General features: G+C 51.2%; 5 protein-coding genes across 5 annotated transcripts; 2 read left to right on the top strand and 3 right to left on the bottom strand.

The window, feature by feature from the left end:
- Positions 1–70: 70 nt before the first annotated feature.
- On the top strand, positions 71–2,832 carry CLUP02_10692 (Spc97/Spc98 family protein; the record flags this gene model as incomplete). Its single annotated transcript, XM_049289665.1, has 2 exons — positions 71–216; positions 297–2,832. 2 exons carry the CDS (start codon positions 71–73, stop codon positions 2,830–2,832), a joined length of 2,682 nt encoding a protein of 893 aa, XP_049146810.1.
- A 961-nt stretch (positions 2,833–3,793) lies between these two features.
- On the top strand, positions 3,794–4,330 carry CLUP02_10691 (uncharacterized protein; the record flags this gene model as incomplete). The annotated part of the gene is made up of 1 exon (XM_049289664.1): positions 3,794–4,330. The coding sequence occupies one exon, from the start codon at positions 3,794–3,796 to the stop codon at positions 4,328–4,330; it is 537 nt and encodes a 178-aa protein (XP_049146809.1).
- Positions 4,331–4,683: 353 nt separating this feature from the next.
- CLUP02_10690 (uncharacterized protein) lies at positions 4,684–9,088 on the bottom strand (the record flags this gene model as incomplete). Its single annotated transcript, XM_049289663.1, has 4 exons — positions 4,684–5,448; positions 5,502–6,133; positions 6,389–8,418; positions 9,084–9,088. The coding sequence occupies 4 exons, from the start codon at positions 9,086–9,088 to the stop codon at positions 4,684–4,686; spliced, it is 3,432 nt and encodes a 1,143-aa protein (XP_049146808.1).
- A 6,904-nt stretch (positions 9,089–15,992) lies between these two features.
- CLUP02_10689 (uncharacterized protein) lies at positions 15,993–16,154 on the bottom strand (the record flags this gene model as incomplete). Its single annotated transcript, XM_049289662.1, has 1 exon — positions 15,993–16,154. The coding sequence occupies one exon, from the start codon at positions 16,152–16,154 to the stop codon at positions 15,993–15,995; it is 162 nt and encodes a 53-aa protein (XP_049146807.1).
- An 806-nt stretch (positions 16,155–16,960) lies between these two features.
- CLUP02_10688 (uncharacterized protein) lies at positions 16,961–19,058 on the bottom strand (the record flags this gene model as incomplete). Its single annotated transcript, XM_049289661.1, has 2 exons — positions 16,961–18,616; positions 18,675–19,058. The coding sequence occupies 2 exons, from the start codon at positions 19,056–19,058 to the stop codon at positions 16,961–16,963; spliced, it is 2,040 nt and encodes a 679-aa protein (XP_049146806.1).
- Positions 19,059–20,170: the final 1,112 nt, after the last annotated feature.

The following is a 20,170-nucleotide window of genomic DNA, read 5'->3' as shown; positions in this document are numbered from 1 at the left end:
TGGCAGCCCACTCAAGAAGGCTTCACCTTGTCTTTGAACCTCGAGGTGGTCAGTGTTCGGCAATGCCATCATGTCCGCCAACCGCGAGCATCGCATTGCCGGTGCCGTCGACAGCCTAATCGCACACTTGGTACCCAACGACCCTCACGAGGACGATGCTGCAGCCCAGGAAAGACACGACAACTGTTTTGAGCTGGTCAAGTCAATTCTGGATGCGTAAGTCTTAAACCCATTTGCGAATTGTCGAGCATCTCTCGACCACTTGTATGCCATGTCGCTGACCGGTCAACCTCTAGCCCCGCGTCCCCCGCCATTTCCTCCGACGTCAACCACGCCTCCGATCTGATCAAGCGGAAGCTCATACAGAGCAACCCAAGCCAAGCGCTGCGCTTCTCAAACCTCTACACCCGTCTTCTCTCCTTACCAGTCTTGGGCCAGAAATGGGCTATCCTCTACCTCCTCTATCAGCTCGGTGACTCCCCCGATCCAAGCGAGCCGCTGCCCCTCGTACCACCGAAACCTCCACAAACGCAGCGCGACCCGTTCAGGAAACATGAACGAGAACAATCGTCCAAGAACTCTACACCGATATCGAGGCAAGAAGAAGAGCAGTTCGACGATGCTTTTGCGCCAGAGGGATTGAAGAACTTTCCCCCAAATCACAATAAGAACAGCAAGTCTATTGACGAAAGAGAGAAGGACTCAGAAAAGGAAAAGGAGAAGGCGGCAGATGGCGCTAAAACGGACAAGCGACAAGTGAACTTGAAGTCCACCTTGCTGGCCGATAATTACGTCGAGATCGACCCTTCCGAGACGGTGCTCTTACGGGATCTTCCCTTTACTCTCCAAGGATTATCTTCGACTACCTTGCCCTTCTCGCGGCCTGACACCATCACCTTACCCCCGACGTTACCATCTCCGATCATCTCTCTCCTCCACACGGTAGCCGAGCCGTCTTTGTTATACCGACGTCTCGATGTTTTTGTCAAGTCCCCCGCACAGGGCTTGCTGAGACAAAGTATTCGAGCCGCCATAGGCGGGGAGTTGCGGTCTTATCTCAGCCTCGTTGCCACTCTGGAGGGTCAAATTCGCAAAGCCTTGTCTTCCCTAGACGAATCCGCTCCAAGAGGTGGCATTGGAAAGGCAGGCGTCACATTGAAGAGATGTGTAGTATGGACGCGGGAAGCTACGATGGGGCTGCGGCTTATGAGCCTCATTGCCGAAGAGTCAGAAAGTAAAAGAGGTGGACAACTCATCTCCCTCGTACACGGATTTTCTTCTTCGCATGGTGACCCTATGGTTGCAGCATTTGCCGAACGCCTACTCGTGCATGTCACACGCCCTTTTTACGATATCCTGCGTCGGTGGATATACGATGGCGAGCTACTCGACCCATTCTGCGAGTTCTTTGTCAAAGAACAGAAGCAAACGGACGAGCCAAAGACGGGCGGAAACAGTGTGTGGGAAGATAAGTACGAAATCGACAAGGATATGGTCCCAAGTATTATCACTCAAGACTTTGCTCAAAAGGTCTTCCTCATTGGCAAATCTCTCAACTTTATCAGACACAGTTGCGGTGACTCTCAGTGGGTCGAAGACTACTCCAAGGCAGCCTCGAAGGAATTGCGCTATGGCGACACGGCAACCCTCGAGGCTTGGATTGATGAGGCATATAAGACGACCATGAAGCGTCTCATAGACCTCATGGCCAACAAATTCCACCTTTTTGAGCATCTGCAGGCGTTGAAGAATTACATTCTGCTGGGACAAGGCGACTTTATCGCCCTTCTTATGGAATCTCTCGCCGCGAACCTCGATCGTCCCGCCGGCGCACAGTACAGGCATACTTTGACGGCTCAGTTGGAACACGCCATTCGCGGGTCCAACGCGCAGTACGACTCGCCTGAAGTCCTTCGCCGCCTTGACGCCCGAATGCTTCAGCTATCCCATGGCGATATTGGCTGGGATTGTTTTACATTGGAGTACAAGGTTGATGCTCCGGTCGACGTTGTCGTGACCGACTGGGGCAACCGCCAATATCTGAAGGTATTCAACTTTCTATGGCGCATCAAGCGTGTCGAATTTGCCCTCGCCTCTACTTGGCGCAAGTGTATGACAGGTTCACGTGGGGTGCTTCAGAATTCCGACCCCATCGTTGTGCAAACGTGGAAATCAACGCGCGGCATTCTTGCAGAGATGATTCACTTCATTGGCCAGCTACAATACTACATCTTGTTCGAAGTCATCGAGTCGTCCTGGAACGAGCTTCAGAAACGGATACATCGCGAGGGCTGTACCCTCGACGACCTCATCAAAGCACATACTCGATACCTCAACGACATTACTCACAAAGGCCTCCTAGGCGCGCGGCGTAGCGTCCGACACGCTGATATAGCCACTGGCGAAGACGACCGCACCTCATACCTGTCTCAGCTCGGTGACCTCCTGCGCGCCATGCTCAGCTACCGCGACTCCGTCGACGGCCTCTACAGCTGGAGCGTGTCCGACTTTACACGGCGGCAGGAGGCCGACGTGATGCGCATCTCCACCCGCGGGCCGCGCCACCAAAAGAAGGAATCTATGCCGGGAGGAGATGGCGAGGACGAGAACCCGGCCGTCGCGTCAGAATTCCCTGTCCTGCAGGACCGTCTGCGCCAGCTCGGCGCCACGTTCCGCACCCGCCTCCAAATCCTGCTGGGCGACCTCGCGTACCAGCCGGACGTTGACATGCGTTTCCTCGGTGTCGCCATGAATTTCAACGATGTCTATCAGCCCTCGCGAAGGAAGACAAAGACCACGTCGACGGCCTCTGCAAACACTTCGAGGGCTTGAAGTGTGGAAATTGTGAGAACGAGACATGGGAAAGCTGAATGGAAAAGTTTTGGGGCCAAAAAGGGAACTGGCATTGGATCCGAATCAAAGCTGAACATGAGGACACGGCACAGATGGAATGAGAACGAACGCCCAAAGTGAGTGCCATTTGACCGGCCCCACACCCGCAACGTGATCTCGATCGCGCGAAAAACGTCGCATTCCCGACTCCAGTGTCAGAGTCAGTACGGAGTATTTGATTTTTAGAGGGAAGCTTTGGGGGCCAAGCGAGGCATGAGGGGTTCGGGGGGGGGGGGGGGCTTCCAGGGCTAAGACAACATGGCCACGCGATTTCGCGGAGTCGGCGCAAGCTCCGCGGGAGAGGAAGGTGGGAGGTGAACAAGGCGGTGGGTGGGGTGAAATTCCACGTTTCCCGTCCGCGCAATGGTGAAGAGACATTTAGAATTAGGGCGTTTGCGGCTTTTGCATACCTGGGTGGGCGGATGGGAAAGGCAGAGAACCCGATACTTGATTGGAGCTTTTACGTAGAAGGAAACTGCAGAGAAGCCTCTCATGAATGATGAACCATCTTACCTACCCATCCTCACGACAACTTGTCACGTTGCAATGAACCGTCCTTTACAAGGCTGTTCTTCTACCCTGCGAGGTTCGTCAAGGGCCACAGCAACGTCCAGTTCACAGACGATGTAGATAGGCTGAGACAGGCAAACGGCAATCACACTTGAACATTTGGGACCTTGAGTGAATTTTTAATGAAAAGTTCATAACTATCATGCCATTTCGTCATGGAATCATGAGCCAAAAAAGATTGCAACCTTCCCAATGACAAAGGGAACAGGCGCAGTCTGGCCAGGAGATGATCTATCTGATCCTTGGGTGAACACGTAGAATACGGTTACCATGCAGAATTTCCTCACAAGAGAAGAAACATGTAAAAAAGACAACAACCATACCCAGGGCTATGAATGCGCTCGAAGGCACAGGACAAAAGAAAAGCCCGTTTCCATTCCTCCTCTCCCAATCGCCAGCCGATACTCTGACAAAATTACTCAAATGTACATGTTGCGATGCACGCGCAATGCAGCCCGGAGCCTCCGTTTCCCATCGAAGCCTTTTTGGTACCGTCATTGTCCTATGGTGCTGTGAACCAGAGACCCAGAAGAAACCGCGTGTTTCGAGTCTCTCTAAAGCCCGGTGTTTTTCCTGGTTCCCGTTTTTGTTTTCGTACTCGACGCCAAGGTTGTTGCCGAGACGGTGCCTACTCAGACACGTCTCCCAGAATCCATATCTAGTCTATACACGAAAGTCTCGTGGCGGCCGCAGCCATGGCATGAAAAAATGCTCAACAGTTGATGAGCCATGCCACCGAGCCGCCAAACTTTCCAACTTTCTTTTTCGAAACAAATATTCTCTGGCGATGCTTTGCAAGCGAGTGCCCGCGTATAGGCATGCCAAGAGGATTGACGCCAAAACTCGTTCGCGAAGTCGAACAGTTTGAAATCGTGATATGCCGCAGAACATACGACCAAAGAGGAAGGTCATAATAGTCTCCACAGCAGATAGTGCTGAACTCGCCAAAAGGCTGAACCGTAGCATCGTGATTTCGTAAGGTGTACGCCGCCGTAATAAAGTAAATTCTGATGGCCATCAAGGACTGCGAGACACGTGCTCGCCTTCCAACGCCATCTTCCAGAATTCCAATTCGAATTCGCCGTATCCACTGCAAGGGAGATCCAGCCAGAATCGATCAATCCAGACAATGCGTTCAAGAACTCCACGCGCTCTACAAATCCAGAGCCGTGAGTAAAAGTCCAAGCCGAGAAAGAAGGCATGTTTATGTGACGGACGTGTCTAGACGTCCATCATTTCTGTGTCTTCGTCCACCAAGGTGGGAAGGGTGATTGACTCGCTAGGTCCCCAGACACCTTCGAAGACAGTCGCAGCTGATCTGCGACGTTCGGCGACCCACGACATCGCCGTAGTGGTCAGTAATTGTTGAATGGTGGGTCGCTCGCCAGGCTCGGGTCTGACCATCCAGCGGACGATTTGATCGAGTGAGCTGGGGTGGAAAGGGTCGCTCATAAAATCCGGAGGGGATCTGAGCTCGGTGCGCTTTCGTGTAATGAAAGGGCTGCTTTCGTCGTCCATGACCACGTTCACCCGAGTTGGGGCGATTCCCGAATGCAGGCTGATATCCGGAGCACTGGTCTGACCGAGAAGTGGGTCGTCCAGCGATTGCATAGTAGGAACACCAGCGGCATCTCGGTATGAACTAGTCGTAGTGGTGGCGCTGAAGGTCAAGCTAGGAACTTCGGACAAGTCACCAGAGCGAAGAGCAATCCAAGTAGGGCCGTTGTCGGGGAGAACGACGTTGGCAGCCATCTCAATTAGAATGAGACCGAGTGAGAAAATATCCGCAGGCTTGTTGAAATCGCCGCGAAGGATTTCAGGACCAATGTACTCTCTGTCTCCCTCGGCGTCGACGCCCTTGGCAGCAGGCCACTCGGTAGCCAGGCCAAAGTCACCAATTTTAAGGATACCCTCAAATGTGATGAGAATGTTCGCCGGCTTCAGGTCGAGATGAATAAAACCAGCTTCGTGAATGCTTTGAAGACCCTATCTCGAAGTCAGTCGTCAGTCGTCACAAACACAAGGCAATCTTTACTCACCAAGCCAATGTCGTGGATAACCTTCCAAATACGGAAGTCATCCAGTCGGCCTTTGCGACCAACATTGCTCAAGAACTTGTCCAAGGTACCTTCGTCGCAGTATTCGGTTTGGATGTAAAGGTATTGGTTGTATTCCCAGCTGTCGACGTAGTGGATAACGTGGTCTGCGTGTGTCAGGGCCTGAAGTGCGTGCACTTCCCTCAGCTTGGCCAGACGATCCTTGGGTCCAGTGAATTGGCGGCGTGCCTTCTTCACGGCGTAAATACGATCGGGCTCGGGACTCTCGCGAGGGTTCTTCGTCGGAGTTCCACTAAAGACAGAGAGAAACGAGGCGCGGGAGTATCCGTTCTTGACCACGCGGTAGACGGAAGAGAACTCTCCCTTGCCAATCATCTCGACCTTGTCAAAGCGCGAATAGAGTGAGTCTTCGACATCGCCGCCACCACGACCGGCATTGACGGGGGTCATGAGGTGTGTCGAAGTGCTTTGGAAGGACTCTCGCCCGGATGGAGTAACCGGGGTAGTAGTGCTCCGCGTTGACTCGGCTGGATTCGAGATTGACAGGCAGCTGGCATCGGGAAGAACAACGTGAGACGAGGGAGTCCTCGGAGAGCGCTGTTCCACAGGGCTAGCTATATGGTGAGGAGTAATCTTAGCCAAAATGTCCTTTTGATAATCACAATCCGTTGTGCTGGTACAAAGTCGGGTCCGCAATGGCGAAGGAGCACTAAACCCCCTTCCAGACCTCGATCGACCAAAAGACGGCAAAGAAAGACGCTGCGTAGGAGACAGTCCATCGGTAAGAGAGCTAGTTGAACCGGGCGGAGAACTCGGTAGGGGGCAACTGGCACTCTTGTCGTCGGACCGCTCCTGAGCGGTATACATACCAGTAGATTCTCTGGAGATCATCGGCCGCACAGCTGACATGGGAGGTGGAAGTGACCTCTTGGCGCTGGGGCTTTCGATGCTCTGCTCACTCAAGTTGCTCAAGCTGGGAGTGAGCCCCTTGCTCGGTGTGAGTCCATGTTTCGTAGGAGTGGGAGGGGCGTCGATGTCAGCCCCGAGGCCAGTGTTGAAGTTGGTGTCGAGGGAGAATTTCTTATCATCATCCAGACTCAAGACACTTCCTCGGCGTGCATGGCGCGATCCAAGCCTTTGGAAGATGCCCAGACCCTTTCCGGGATTGCCACCGAAGGTGCTGCGTGACGGGGCACCGGGGGCCACGAACGGAGTTGAAGGCATGCCGCCAAAAGAGTAACGGTTGTTCTTCTTGATGGCGCTTCCAGGAGGAGGCGGGAAGGTGGCGAAACCGTTGGTTGGCTTCTTGCAAGGCGTATCAGGCATCGTGAGCTTATTGTCTTCCTCGGGGTTGCGGTTAACCTTCGAAACGAGGCCTGTAGACATGAAAGCTCCCGCCCATGGCTTAGCCGCCTTGAAAGGTGTGACAGTCTCATTCTCCTCCTGCATGAAGAGTGGTCGAGATGAACCGTAAGGCATCGACTTGGCGAAGTTGAGAGGAGCTCGTGGCTTTTCAAAGACGTAAGGAGGAGGCATGCTGTTGTTCTGCTCCTCGAGACTGTTGCCGGACGTCGAGGTCACCAACGTCTTTGACAGCGGATGAGGCTGATGTGAAGACCGCTCAACGGGATGGGCAGAGGGATTGGGCAAAGGCCCGTTCGAATTGAAGGGGCTGTCCCGGGGAAGCTGAGGAGGGAGGAATTGATCCATCGATAGGCGGGGTCGGTTCTTGACGTTGGGAGTCGAGAAATCTCCGCTCATCTGAGCCAAGTGGCTCGCGCCAGACTTACGTCCCCACGAACTCCGATCGTGCTGTCTCTGCTGCAGCGTTGAACGTCGTAGAGAGCCAGTTCTTCTCGGAATTTGAGGCGGGGTAGGCGATGGGATTGGCTCTCTGGGGGCAGGAACGCTTGGCGAGCCAAAGAGCTCGTACTCTCGCTCACGGTTCGCCTCGTCGTGAATGTCAAAGTTGGTCTTGCTCGGCGTGTTGCTGGTGTTGTCGAAGATGGTGAAATCAGATGTGTTTTGACCAAAGCTTGAAATACCGTGTAAACTTCTTCGCTTCGCGACTGGGCTACCCAGCGACGCCTGATCCAAATTCATGATCGCGTCGCTGCGCTTGAGAGCGCCCGATCCCGGTGCTCCTTGCGAATCGCCCTGACTTTCCAGATGCTTGAAAATGTTCGACTGTTGAGCGTGGCCGGATACGTCGAGATGAAGGCTATGGCGTGATGATTTTTGGAGGGACGATCGGGAACGCGGGCTCTGTTGTGCAGAAGACTGGTTATTTTCCTGGCCCGAGGCCTCCGAGCTTGAAGATGAGGAAGGAATGGAATTTACCCCCGAGTCTGTTGTAGCGTTGAGCGCGCGTTTGAGGGGGGATTTAGGCGATGTCCTTAATCGAGTCGCTGGCCTCGAGGGGCTGCCGGTTGCCTTTGCTGATTTTGCCGAGCGTAGAGAGAGCCGAACACTGGGACGAAAGGGTGTGGCAAGAGTTGGCGGAGAGCTAAAGGGCGTCGTCGAGGTCATGGAAGGAGGGAGCCCCGCTGGTGTATGGCTTTGGAAATCCCCAAAGTTGATGTTGTTGTGGCTGCTGCTAGGAGGCGTAGGGGTAGGAGTGTATCGTCGGCAGGGCGATTGTTCTTGCACAGGCGTATGAGAACCGCTGTGTGAGCTCTCTGAGCTGGGGGAACTCGTACGCGCCAGGCTGAACTTTGAAGGTGATCGGGAAAGAGACCTTCGCAGGCTCCGGACTGAGGATGCGAGCACGTCTACATGGTGGACGTGCGTGGGGCTAGGAACAGTGAGTGTTCCGCCACTGCTATTGGAGAACGACATGGTGAAGGTGTTCTTGGTGTCGTAATGATTGGTTGTCTTTCTTTGGTGTTGTTGTTGGTCGCTGTCGAAATACAAAGAAGAGCAAATTCACTTGTAGGAAGTGATGTGATTGTGTAGGCGGTAGGTGTGCTCAGCAAGCAATGAATCAATCCTTGTTCCAAACAATCTGTCGCTGGTATTCGTCGTCGTATACTGTTCCGCTGATGAACCTATGGTGTTGGTAGGTGGTAGAGCAAAGCGCGGTCGATGGTGATATGCCGTAGGTGTTGAGGTGAGGGCTAGGTAGAGCGCGTGTGGTGTTCTGCCGTTCCGTGGACGATCGGAGGGATGCTGACTAGGACGACGAGAAGTGAGGGCAGCAGTGCCGGGCGCGCGGAGGGTAGGCAGTACGGAGTAGTGTCGTCGTTGTTTTCGTGGGGTTTATCCCAAGATGGTGATAGGACTGGACGTGTGTTTAAGGGTCCAAGGTGTGTGTATGTGCCAGTACGGGTTACACGTGGACGAGGCGAAGTGGCCTGGTCAGCCGGAAAGGGCGCCCTCGTTCTTGGTGTGATGATGGGTGTGGACGCGATGTTGCAGAAAAGAAGGCTGAAAGAAAAGGAGGAAGAAGAGGGTCCTGGCAGGAGGACAAGACGAGGCGAGGCCAGAGTAGGTAGGACCGTAACGTAAGGTAGGCGTAGGCAGGCAGAGAAAGAAGGGACGGGACGGGAGCGCAAGTGCGTCTACTGCATGGCGCTAAGGTCTGAGGGGGATGGTTTGGACAAGTCGAGCGAGCAGGAACGTTCAGGTATGCGTCTTGCTTCGCATCTTCATTCCGCTTCAGTTGGCGATTCGTGATCGGCAGAGGACCTTGTCAAGTCATCGCATGAAGGGACGGTACCGGTAGATGGATGGGCTTCTTGTTGCGTCCCGTCGTCTGATGAGAGGCGCGCGCGCGAGAGTGGCGAAACGATAAGACCCTGGGGGAAAGGTAAGGTAGGGTGAGTTTTGTCGGGAAGGGGACCAAAAACTTGGAAACGCGGCAAGGAGATGGACGCAACGAAACGCACAAAACGGGAAGGGGATAGAAGGAGTTGTGAGGGTAGGAGAGAGGTAGGCGCAAATAGGATTCGGGGAAGAGGAGGATGCGCGGTGAGTGTGTGCGTCGGGTTGTGTGCGTCAAGAGCGAGCGGGTGGGTGAAGTGGGTGGTGGTTGGGTTGCGGGTTTGCGGGTGTAAGTGCGAAAGGTGCAGCAGCGCAGCGCAAGACAGCGCGAGCCGAGTGGGTTTGCGTGGGACACTTGGGAAGATGGGAGAGACCACGACCAGGCAGGTAGGTAATGGGTGAATGAATGGTCGATGCAGGCGGGTGGGCAGGCAGGAATGGCACGCCCAAGCCGGGGGATCGCAGTCAGGATGGAGACTTTCCTTGCCAAGGTACCTTAGCTTTAGGTACTGTTAAAGGTACTGTAGGTGGTGAAGGCGAAACTTGACTGGTCTCTCTGGAACGGGAGTGAGAAAGGGCGTGCAGATGTGGACACTGAGAAACTTGGGAAGTCGCTGCTTCTTTTTCGCGATGGCGCGCGTGGCGTGTGTTGTTTACAATATTTCCCAAAGCAGCTAGACCTGCACGTGATTACGCGACTCAAAGTGGATCCGGTCTGTTAGAGCAAGACCGCAGCTGAAGCCGTTTAGGAAGCCACAAGGTCGCAAATGCAGGTCCCGAAGTGGGCAAAGAAGAAAGAAAAGAAAAGAAAAACAAAATCTCATCACCAAGCTCTAGACATGCAGCGTCTCAACTGAAGAATCTCGAGGCTGCAAACTTGTCTTGCTTCTTCGTGATGATGGCCAACTTTGGGCCCGAGTCTGTTTCTCTTGTCCTTCATTATCATGCCCACCCACTAACTACTAGTCACAAGCCAACAAACACACAGATCCACGACCTCTTTCTAACCCTGACATCACTAAACCCAACTTACCCAACGGTCTGGCATCCAAAAGACGCCAGGGGACCCCCCAAGATTGGGCCGGGGGGATGCCTTTTTGGAGGTTTACAAGCATCGTCTATTGGTTGAGTCCTTCCATCTACCTGCAGGGTCCCGCCCACGCGTCTGAAGTCTCCTGCAGCCCGAACCTCACCAGACTCCAGACAGAGGAAAATATGGGCAAGACAACGAGGGAGATCAACACGCTCTGGAGACGTATTGGACAATCAAGCCTGGCGCACTGCGAGAATGCACAATGTGCGGGACTGATCCATAAGTCGACCCACCCCCTTTTAGCCACCCCCCCCTTTTGGCCACCCCATTTCTCCATCCCAGCCACCGTATTAAAACCCTACCCACGATTTTCAAACCACTATAATAATTACAAAAATCGTCCAAATATAATTCTTTTTTATATACTTATTTATCGATATATAATAGTCTCGTATACTGAAAATAAAGTTATTCGGGCTCTTAAGGCTATTAAAAGAGGTCTCTTAGTTAATTAGGCCTCGATTAAGTTCGGAGTTCTAAAGTTAACTCTTCGTAACTATAAGAGAGGCTACTAAACGAGGGTAATAGTATTCGTAGACCTCTAGAGGCTTCCTTTATAATAAGAAGACTAGCTAGCTTAGTAGGTTCGTATTTAGTATAATCTAGGCGTTATACTAACCTATAAATAGCTTATAAAATTCGCTAAGCGAGTTTTAAAATCCTAAGGGGATATAAATCTTTTTAAAAAGAGATAAATAAACGCTTTCTTAAGGAGGAACTTATTAATTAAGGTCTAGAGAAGTCGTACTATCGATTCGAGGCGTCTAAATAGGGCTATTATTAATATAATTAAGTTATAGTTTAGATTACTTAATATACTAAAAATTAGCAATATTAAATAAGCTAATAAGTATAATATAAATAAGACTAGTATCCTAGAGGGTAAGGGATTTAATAGCTTAGTTTTAAGTAAAATAAAGACTATAGTAGTATAAAAAAAAGAGCCTAGTTTACGTATTTAGGTATTTATAATTAAGTATATTTTTATTAATAATCGAGCTATTAAACTACTAATTATATATAAGAGAAAGTTAGTATAGTAGTAGTAGTTTCTATTTAAACTTAACCCTTATACTAGTTAGGAGTTCATAGTAATAAATAATAGCTAAACGACTAATAAGACTACCCTTAAGTAGTTAAAAACAGTGTTCTTATTATAAACTAAGACCCCCCCCCTTAGGGGGCTTAGTATACTTAATAAGCCCCGACTATTAGTTCTAAATAGCTATAAGAGTTATATAACAATAGAATTTATATAAGAATATTATAAAAACAACGTCTACTTACTATTCTTATTACTATATACTTCCTATATCCTCTAGTCGTTAGATATAGCTATCTTTAGACCTATTAAGTTTAAGTATAAGAAGGAGCTTAGTAAGGAGGATATAGTAAATAATTCTATTATCGTTAAAAAGCGGTACTTCTTAAGCTATTATTAAAAAGCTCGTTTAGCTAGTCTAACGTTATTAAATATACGAAGTAGGTAGAAAGTAACTAGACTATATCCCCCTAATATAGCTAGACTACTTACTAATCTAATAGTCCTACTTAACCTAGTTATACTAACTAAAAAGACCGTAAATACTAAGCAAGTAACTAGTAATATTAGAAAAGCTATTAACTAAGTATTAGTAGCGTTTATTATTAACTAGTTAATACCTAAGAAGGCTAGCGAGCTCTATAATTAGTTAAAATTATTTATAAAGCTTAGTCTAGACTATAATACTTAATAACTACTATTTAGAAAAATAAAAAAGGTATTTAGCGAGTAGGCCTACTATCTAGCAATATCTTAGCACTATATTCGAGTTCTAAAAGCTAAAGTTAACCGATTAAGGCCGTAGAAAAAGAAGAGTATATTAATAAACCTAAATACTAGGTTCGCGAATATTTAAGATATATAGAGAGCTTAGGAGGACTTTAGCGACCGTTTAGTTAGTCCTAGTTAACTCGCAGGGGTCGAATTACCTAGGGAGAATAATAACTATATTATTATAGTAATAGAAGATAGTTAATTAATTGAGTGTAGTTGGTGGCGATGTTTTAATACCATGTTTTGATAGGGTGGCCAAAAGGGGGGGGTGGCCAAAAGGGGGTGGGTCGACTTATCCATCTCGTCTAAGCGTCCACACCGCACCGTCCAACCAAGACCAGACGAGGCTTGCGCTCCTCCCTCTTACACGGAATTCTTCTTAGTTCTGAGGCATCCATCTCTTCTTCCTCCGGGACGGCCTCGCGCCTATTCGCCTCATCCAAGATCCAGCTTGCCAGGCCCGACATGCAGTCACACACTCTGCAGTAGTCGCTGCAGTGCCAAAGGGGGGGGCCCTTCCCCTTGGTCTCATAGCCACGACTTAACTGCCACTTGTTCACTCTAGACTCCATCGACACGCAGCAGAAGCCAGGAACGCTTCTCTTCTTTTCTTCTTTTTCTTTCCAACTCGTCATTCTCGGGCTGTACAAGATTATCTGCGTCTCGGACACGAGTGACCACATTGGCGAGCCGCCTGTCGCGCAGCGGGAAAAGGTGGGCTCATCATCAAAATAGAAAAGACGGCTGACCCATGGCTGATGGAGCCAGGCCACTAAACAAACGCGACAAGCCACAGCCGGGAACCAAAACAAAACAAAAACACCAAAACAAATACTTCGTCAACACAACCTCGAGGTACCTCGCCGCAAGTACCTTACCTTACACTCCTATACGCACACACACTTCGCAGTAGGTACACAACTCGTCGTCATCACTGGACCGTCATGACCATCACACTGGCACACACACACACACACACACACACACACACACACACAGGCCGACAGCCATCAACCTTGCCTCACCAATTATTGCCTTCCCAGCTGTCCGGTCCATTCATCATGCAGCATGCCTATAGTTCAATATTCCCAACATATCGGCCAGGCTCTCCACAGTATCGCTCGCAGCTTCCGATCTCAATGGGGAAAGCAGCAAGGTCAGCGATTGATTGCGCCTGATATTACGATTTCATGCCTGTGACCGCGTCATCTCGCTTCACTGAAAGTCTGGAGAGAACGTGAGAGAGAGCACCGCAAGCTGCCCAAAGCACTCCTTGACAACCACTAGACTTCCAGAGATGCCAGATGGCATCGCAGAGAATCGAGGGCACGGTCGAGCTCGCCGGGCTAGCGAATCTGGGACAACCTGGAGCCTCCTGCCCGGCCCCTCGTCTGCCTCAAATCTCTTTTTTAGCTTACTGCCCACCAGCCAATGTTGAAGCTCCTGGAACGTTTGGGAAAGGTCAAACACCATGGTGCACGGCAGCGGCTATACAAGGTTTCTCTAAGAAGAAAGCGGTGTTTCTCTCCATGCTTCGTTCTTGCTCTTCTCAGTGATCCAGACGGAGCTCTTCAACGGGCCGCTTTTCAAAAATAAAACGGGCGTACCGCGAAGAGAGTCAAGACGCACGCCTTTCTCATTCGGCCCACCACGCGGGCAAGTCAGTAGGACTAGGGCGGGGGAGGGGGGAAGTGCTGAGCTTGGATCCCCGTTCGAGCCTCGAAAGCTCGGACACTCTTTGACCTTCAGATGGAATTCTGGTCTCTATCTTTCAGCACAGTCAGTAGACTCCCGCGTGTCGTTGGGACGGCGGCCGCAACTCTGGAACAGAGGCGGGAAGGGAGGGTGCTTTCCCTCTGAAGAGACGGGAACGACTCGCCGCTGCAACACAAAGGAGACGGCAATACAAGTCAAGAAGAGTTCGAGGTAAGGGGAAGGTGTCAGCCAAGGTAACACCAATATTCCTCAAGACCCGGAGCACACCAAGAACGAAAGAAAAGATGGGATGACTTTGAAATTGGGTGTAAGTGGGTGGACCAGCTCAGCTGAACGGTGAACCCCATCGGCATCCTTTCTGTGCGTCAAATCTCCAATACGATGCAGCATCGCAGATTACGCAGCCGCGGCCCGCCGTGGTAAAAGCAATGTCCTCGGTTCTCGACAATGAACAAGGCAGACTTCCGAATAGCCCGTTGGCGGTACCGTTACTGTTTGGCGGCTGCCAAGCAATATGGGTAAAGATGGCCAACCCACCCTGCCCTTACTGCGTACACAGTAGATCAAACGGCTCCTCTTTTTGACAATCTGCAATCTGCGTGGACACTTTTTCGCGGAGCCAACTATCCGTACGGAGTATTCCAAGGTTAGGTAAATACGATACTCGGTACAGATGGATACCTTGCCTTCTATCTAATCAAGTAAGCGATATCCATACAGTACCCGTCGCCGTCGTCGTCTCCGCCAATCTCCTCCCCAGTCCGTCTCCAGATTAATCGGATCTCCCGTCCTTGTTTTGTTTGGAGTACCCGATTTGTTGACTTTCCCATTGTTTATTGATTTGCCGTCAACAACAATAAAGTACCACCAAGAAATCTCCTATCGATACTGGAATTCCTCTCTCCCCCTCCGGAGACCCTCTTCGGGCCCCAAAAGCCCCTCCCCTCCTCGCCTCCTCGGATCCTTCTGCAACTGGCACAGCACAGACTCCCGAAGACAGAACCAACAGCCAAATTGGGGCGGCATAGGCGGGAAGAAGGGAGGGGCAAAAACTGCCCGCATCTGTGTCATCGTGTCAGACATGAGGCTTTTGCGAATCACGGTACCCAAATGGTCAAGACAGCACATGGAAGAAGAAACGACTTGTTTTTTTTTTTTTTTGACAATGTGTATTCAATATCCGAATTATCGGCATCCAACCGCCGCAACCTGTGTCCAATCAAAGACTGCTTGGCAGTAAAACCTTGGACAAAGAGGTAAAGTCCGGTGACCGAACCGCCGGGTAGCCTAGCAGAAGCCACCCGTCGTTCGCCCCGTCTATTCGCAGTTTCGCGCCCCGGGGCTTACCGTGGACCGCCGACGGGCGCCGCCACTCCGAGGATAGAAAAACGTCCCGGATCACCCGTCTCATCCGCTTTGCTTCTTCAACCTCGTCGCTTATATCTGTCTGCCTAACCCATCGCATTGTCCCTATTCTGTTTGTTTTGAACAGTCCACGTCTCAGGTAGGCCTTTGTGCCAGGGCAAAATAGTTGCAAAAACTCACCTTCACCACGGTGAACTCGGTAAGCATGGTAATATGGGTAAAGACCATCCTCCTCCTCCTCCTCCAGCTTTCTGAATCAAAGGGGTGACGAGGTTGTGGGAAAACAACATACCCAGAAACGCATCGACTCTTCCAGCCCGCCCCTTCCCTCCGGTTCCCCCGCGGTTTCCCGGCTCTTTCGTCCCTGGTTTTACCTTTACTGCCCTGTTTTCTTCAATAATGCCAGACCTCAACCTCGTGAACCCCCTTCCTCTCCCAAGTCTCAAGTCCGATATATTGAAATTGACTCAAAACTCCCTTCGAGGCCCTGGCCCGTCCATTCGTCCATCCCGCACTAGGCCCGTCTCACTGCGACCTAGGAAGACCCCGAAAAACCAAAAAAAAAAAAAAAAACCTCGAGAAACCAATCTTGCATCCAAAACATCAAGGGTCTCTCAGGGTCTTGCAGGGTCTCTCTGCCAAAGTTTACCATGGTATGAGGCATCGACGATCCGAACTATATTCACCCGCTGGCATCCAACCCATCATCATCGCCCCACACTTAAGGATGCCCAAAAACCAACATGTAAGTCCACTGGAGGGGGGGGGGCAATAGGGCCTGGGGAACAAAGTGGCCCTGAAATGGAAAAAGAGGGCTTCCAAGCGTTGTGTCCAATGTATCCCGTACCGTCCGGCACGCCACGGGCACTAGCGTAGAAAACATAACGTCACAGCAGGACGAGGTTCTCAGTCAGGCAGCAAGACCCGTCGATCACATCAACAGATCAACGTCAACAACCAACACCGCATCACTCAGCCGTGCAGCCACGCAGCCAGGGCGAGCTAAAGTATGGTCTTCCCGCCGGGCGGCCGGGGAACTTAACTTTTCTCAAAATGTGCCGAAAATACCCAAGACTAGCAAAAAAGATGAATAAAACAAAAACGTCATTCTCACACTTGTCTTCTTTCAGACCTCTTCTTCATGCAGTTGCTTTCGTGTAAGAGAATGTGAAGCTTGGGAGGTAACTGGGGGGGGCATTAACCGCCCTCAAATTGGTTCCTGTTTACTTCAAGTGTATCCTTTGTTCGGGGTCACACTACAGACAACCTAGTAGGTATCTTTCTCTGCCTAAACCAAGTGGGTGAAAGGCCAACCCAAACCACCCCCCGCCCGTCAAACCCAAAGAAACCCAAGACCCAACGCCTCGGAACTGAACCAACCCCAAATCATCATGCAGCTTGCATCGCTCATCTGTTCCCCTCACCTCTAGCCTTGCCTTTTCCAGAAGCTTCGTAGGTTCGTATCCATAGGAGATACCTAAAGCTCGCTTTCCCCGTACCTTGTCTGTCGAGAAAAGACGGGAGAGGGGTTCACTTGGTAGACCCCGTTGATCCCGCCTGGGTATCAATTATACAGAACAAAAACAACAACCCAAAACCCGATCTAGACGTCATATGCTTCTATCGGCCATGGTTCTTTTGTGATCAAAGAGGTCGATCGATCGATCGTCCATCTCGGCAGAGCAACGCTTACGACAGGTTCTTTCGGATCCATTCTGCCCAGGAGCAGAGGTCCTCCATCACCTCGAGCAACCTGCCCAAGTCCTGCGGGGTAAACTGCTTGCCCTTCCCCTTGCCAGCCTTCGCCGCATCACTACCGTCGGCCGGCACGATGTTTTGTGACACGACATGTACCACTCCGTTCTGCTGGATTTGCAGGTCCACGTTGGCGGTTGCGTTGCGGAAGGGAAAGACGATGTGCAAACCAGCAGAGGGATGGACCGTCAGCACCACGTCCAGAGTAAGCTCCTGCTCGTTCTCGTCATAGCTCTTGGACATGAATCTCTCGTATTCGGCCTGCGTTGTTGTCGTATCACTCATTGTGATGTTTTCATGAACCTCAGGTAGAGCCTCGCCAGAAATATCAGATCCGAAGCTTCTCTCCAATAGCGTCGAGATCAGCGCATACTGGCGGAGGATGGGTAGCATTGCTATCAGCTGCCGTGGGTGCGAGAACGATAGCTCGGTGACTGTTTGTCCATACACTGGTTTGTAGATAAGGAGCGTGTTCTTGTGTTTCCGGGATGAGACGGTGCTCTCATTGCTCGGCATCGGAACTCTCCTCTTGCAAGAGATGACTCTGAGCTCGCTTGCATCATGGTGACTTCCTTCGGGTATCGGGAAAGATATGCTATCAAACGTGTAGGTCGGCAGAGGCATGGGCTGAGCCTGAGCTCCTGTGAGGGTGTGTAGTGTGTTCCATACCGACTGCGGCACGATGACTGAGGGGGTGAGTGTCGCGACAAACTTGACGTTCGGGTATTTGTGCGTCGTGCCATCCGCCTGCACCACGTCGATGCCCGAATCCTTATTGTCGTCCGTCTGTGGCAGCGTCGTAGGCTCCGGTTCCAGCCAGTCTAGAGCCGGCCCAGAAGCTGCAACGAGAAGATCCTCGGGTCCAGGCTCGGTCTTCTCAACCTTTTGGGAAATCCAATTCTCAGACACTCGGACGGGAGGGAAAATTTCACCATCCAACGCCTTGCAGCCTATGAGAATCGACCAGGCCTTCTCCATGTTCTCGCAGTAGCGTGTCGTCTCTGGTGCTTTGGGGATGACATGGCGCCTCTCCGTCCAATACTCGATGCTTAGTCCCACCATACCCCTCGAATGCATCCTCGGACGACCGCTCTTGGTGCACATGGCAGTCGTCTCGAGGAAACGTTCGGGCTTGCCGCTCATGGCAGGGTCTTCCCGCAGCTTCGACATTTCCCACTTGTGGAGTCTTTCGAGACTCTCAAAGATGCCAGCTAGAGCCTCTTGGCAGTCAACTCCCGGAATGACGCTCAGCTTGTCGAGAGTCGCCAGACGTTCAAGATTGGCAGAGAACGCTTTCAAAGTCTTGGTTAACGGACTCTGGTCAGGGCGAAGTTGCAGATCCTTGAGCAGGATGTTGCCGGCCTGATCCTTATGTCTTGTGACAACTGGCCCTGATTCTGGAAAGCCCAGCGAGACATTCTCCACGATATTGTTGTTCAGCTCGATATCGATGGTCAATGCTTGTCCGGCGATGACGAGCATTTTTGTCTTCCTGCCGTCGGGCGACCGATGCTCATCCCACATGCTAGTAAGACCAGTTCGGAGCGTAAGTCGTTCGAGGCCTGCTTCGCTGACTCGACCTGTTGCCTTCTACAAGGACATCATTAATTTCCATTGCGACCATGAGAAACAAACAGCCATGACTTACGCTGAGAATATCAATGACGGTATCAAACCTCTTGAGCTTGTCGTCCTCACTACCCAATGCTCCCAGACCACCGAAGCCCGCGATCCCGGCATGATCTAGTCCCATGTCCAGTCCACCACTGATCCCAAGCGCGCCCATCGCAGCTGCTGCGGAAGGGCTATCGAAGTTGAGAGCACCATTAGCTGGGTGGCCCATCAAGGTGGTCGAGGTCGCTGGCGATTTCTTAAACTGCTGAGGCGACGACTTAGGTCCTCTCGGCGAAAAGGCTGTGTGCGCTTGCGATGCTGAAAATGGCGTCGACACCGGCGGAGTCGCTGCTGTAAGCTGCGAAGGGGTTCTGCCCTGCTGGGAAGCCGCATGCTTCATCTGCGTCGGAGTAGCCATGTTGTGATTCGGTCGGTCGGTCGGTCGATTTCGATCGTGATTGAAGGTAAGAGCCGTGGAAGGGCAGCGTCGCGCCGTGATACTATGTCTGCGCCCTTGCGGCCATCAATTTGAATATTCGATGCCAATGCTTCGTCTCCAAGTTCTGTAGCTGTTCAAAGTAGTGGTAGTGCCGCAAATAAAAGTGGGAGTTGAAGACAGGATTGTCGCTCCAAGCTCGAGTTGAGCCGCAGAATAATACTTGAGCTGTAAGGCAGCTCGAGCGAGGTACCTACCCCCGACGCGCAGGTGGTCAAGGTGCCTTAGCGCTACCTTAGCGGAAGGGCAGGCGGTCCGGGTTTTAGCCGACGGGAGCCCTGGGGTATTTGCCTTACTGGCGAGCGAGCCCTCCCATCTTAGATACCTTACATCGGCCAGTTGAATACCACCAACATCTGGGCTGAGGTAGATAGAAGTAAGGCGATTGTCAATTAATCATTTTATACACATCAAGTTTGATATTTTTGTGTTACTTTGGCCAATATGTGCATTGATCTCCAGCTCTGCTCGAATAAACCTAGAACGGGATCTGAATTATCACCTAGTCGAGTGAGTCTTAGTCCTGTTCTCATTTCCAACATTAAACCCGTATTGGATAGTTGAGAACCCAGGTCGTTGAAGTCAATCGATATCGAGACGATTTGTATATCCGTGAGACCGACCGACATCAACACTAGCCAAAACCATAACCCGATCGCCAGTCAGATTGGTTCTCACTCTTGACCTGAAGTGCTCTGCCCGTCCAATTATCAAGAAGAAGAGATTGCCTTCAACATCACAACTTCACGGTTTACAAGGCCTGTAATTTTGAAGCAGCAACAGCTTTTTTTATTTCCATTCGTCAAGTCATTACCTAAAGAGACAGTTTCCAACACACGTCTCACACTTTTGTGAAAGGAACAATCGTCATAAGGTCATCATCCTAATCCCCCATCTCTGACACATTTCAGCGCCAGATGATCCTCCACTGTATTCGAAACCAAAGCAAAGGAAAAGATGTCGGTGATGTTGATGGTCCGTCCTCCGATGTGGTGTTCGCATGCCGCATTGCCCGAGTGTCATAACGGGCCAAC

The sequence above is a fragment of the Colletotrichum lupini genome, chromosome 5 (genome assembly GCF_023278565.1).
Source record: "Colletotrichum lupini chromosome 5, complete sequence".
Lineage (NCBI taxonomy): Eukaryota > Fungi > Ascomycota > Sordariomycetes > Glomerellales > Glomerellaceae > Colletotrichum > Colletotrichum lupini.
The sequence above is the reverse complement of the archived record's forward strand: the minus strand, read 5'-3'. Positions and strand labels throughout refer to the sequence as shown.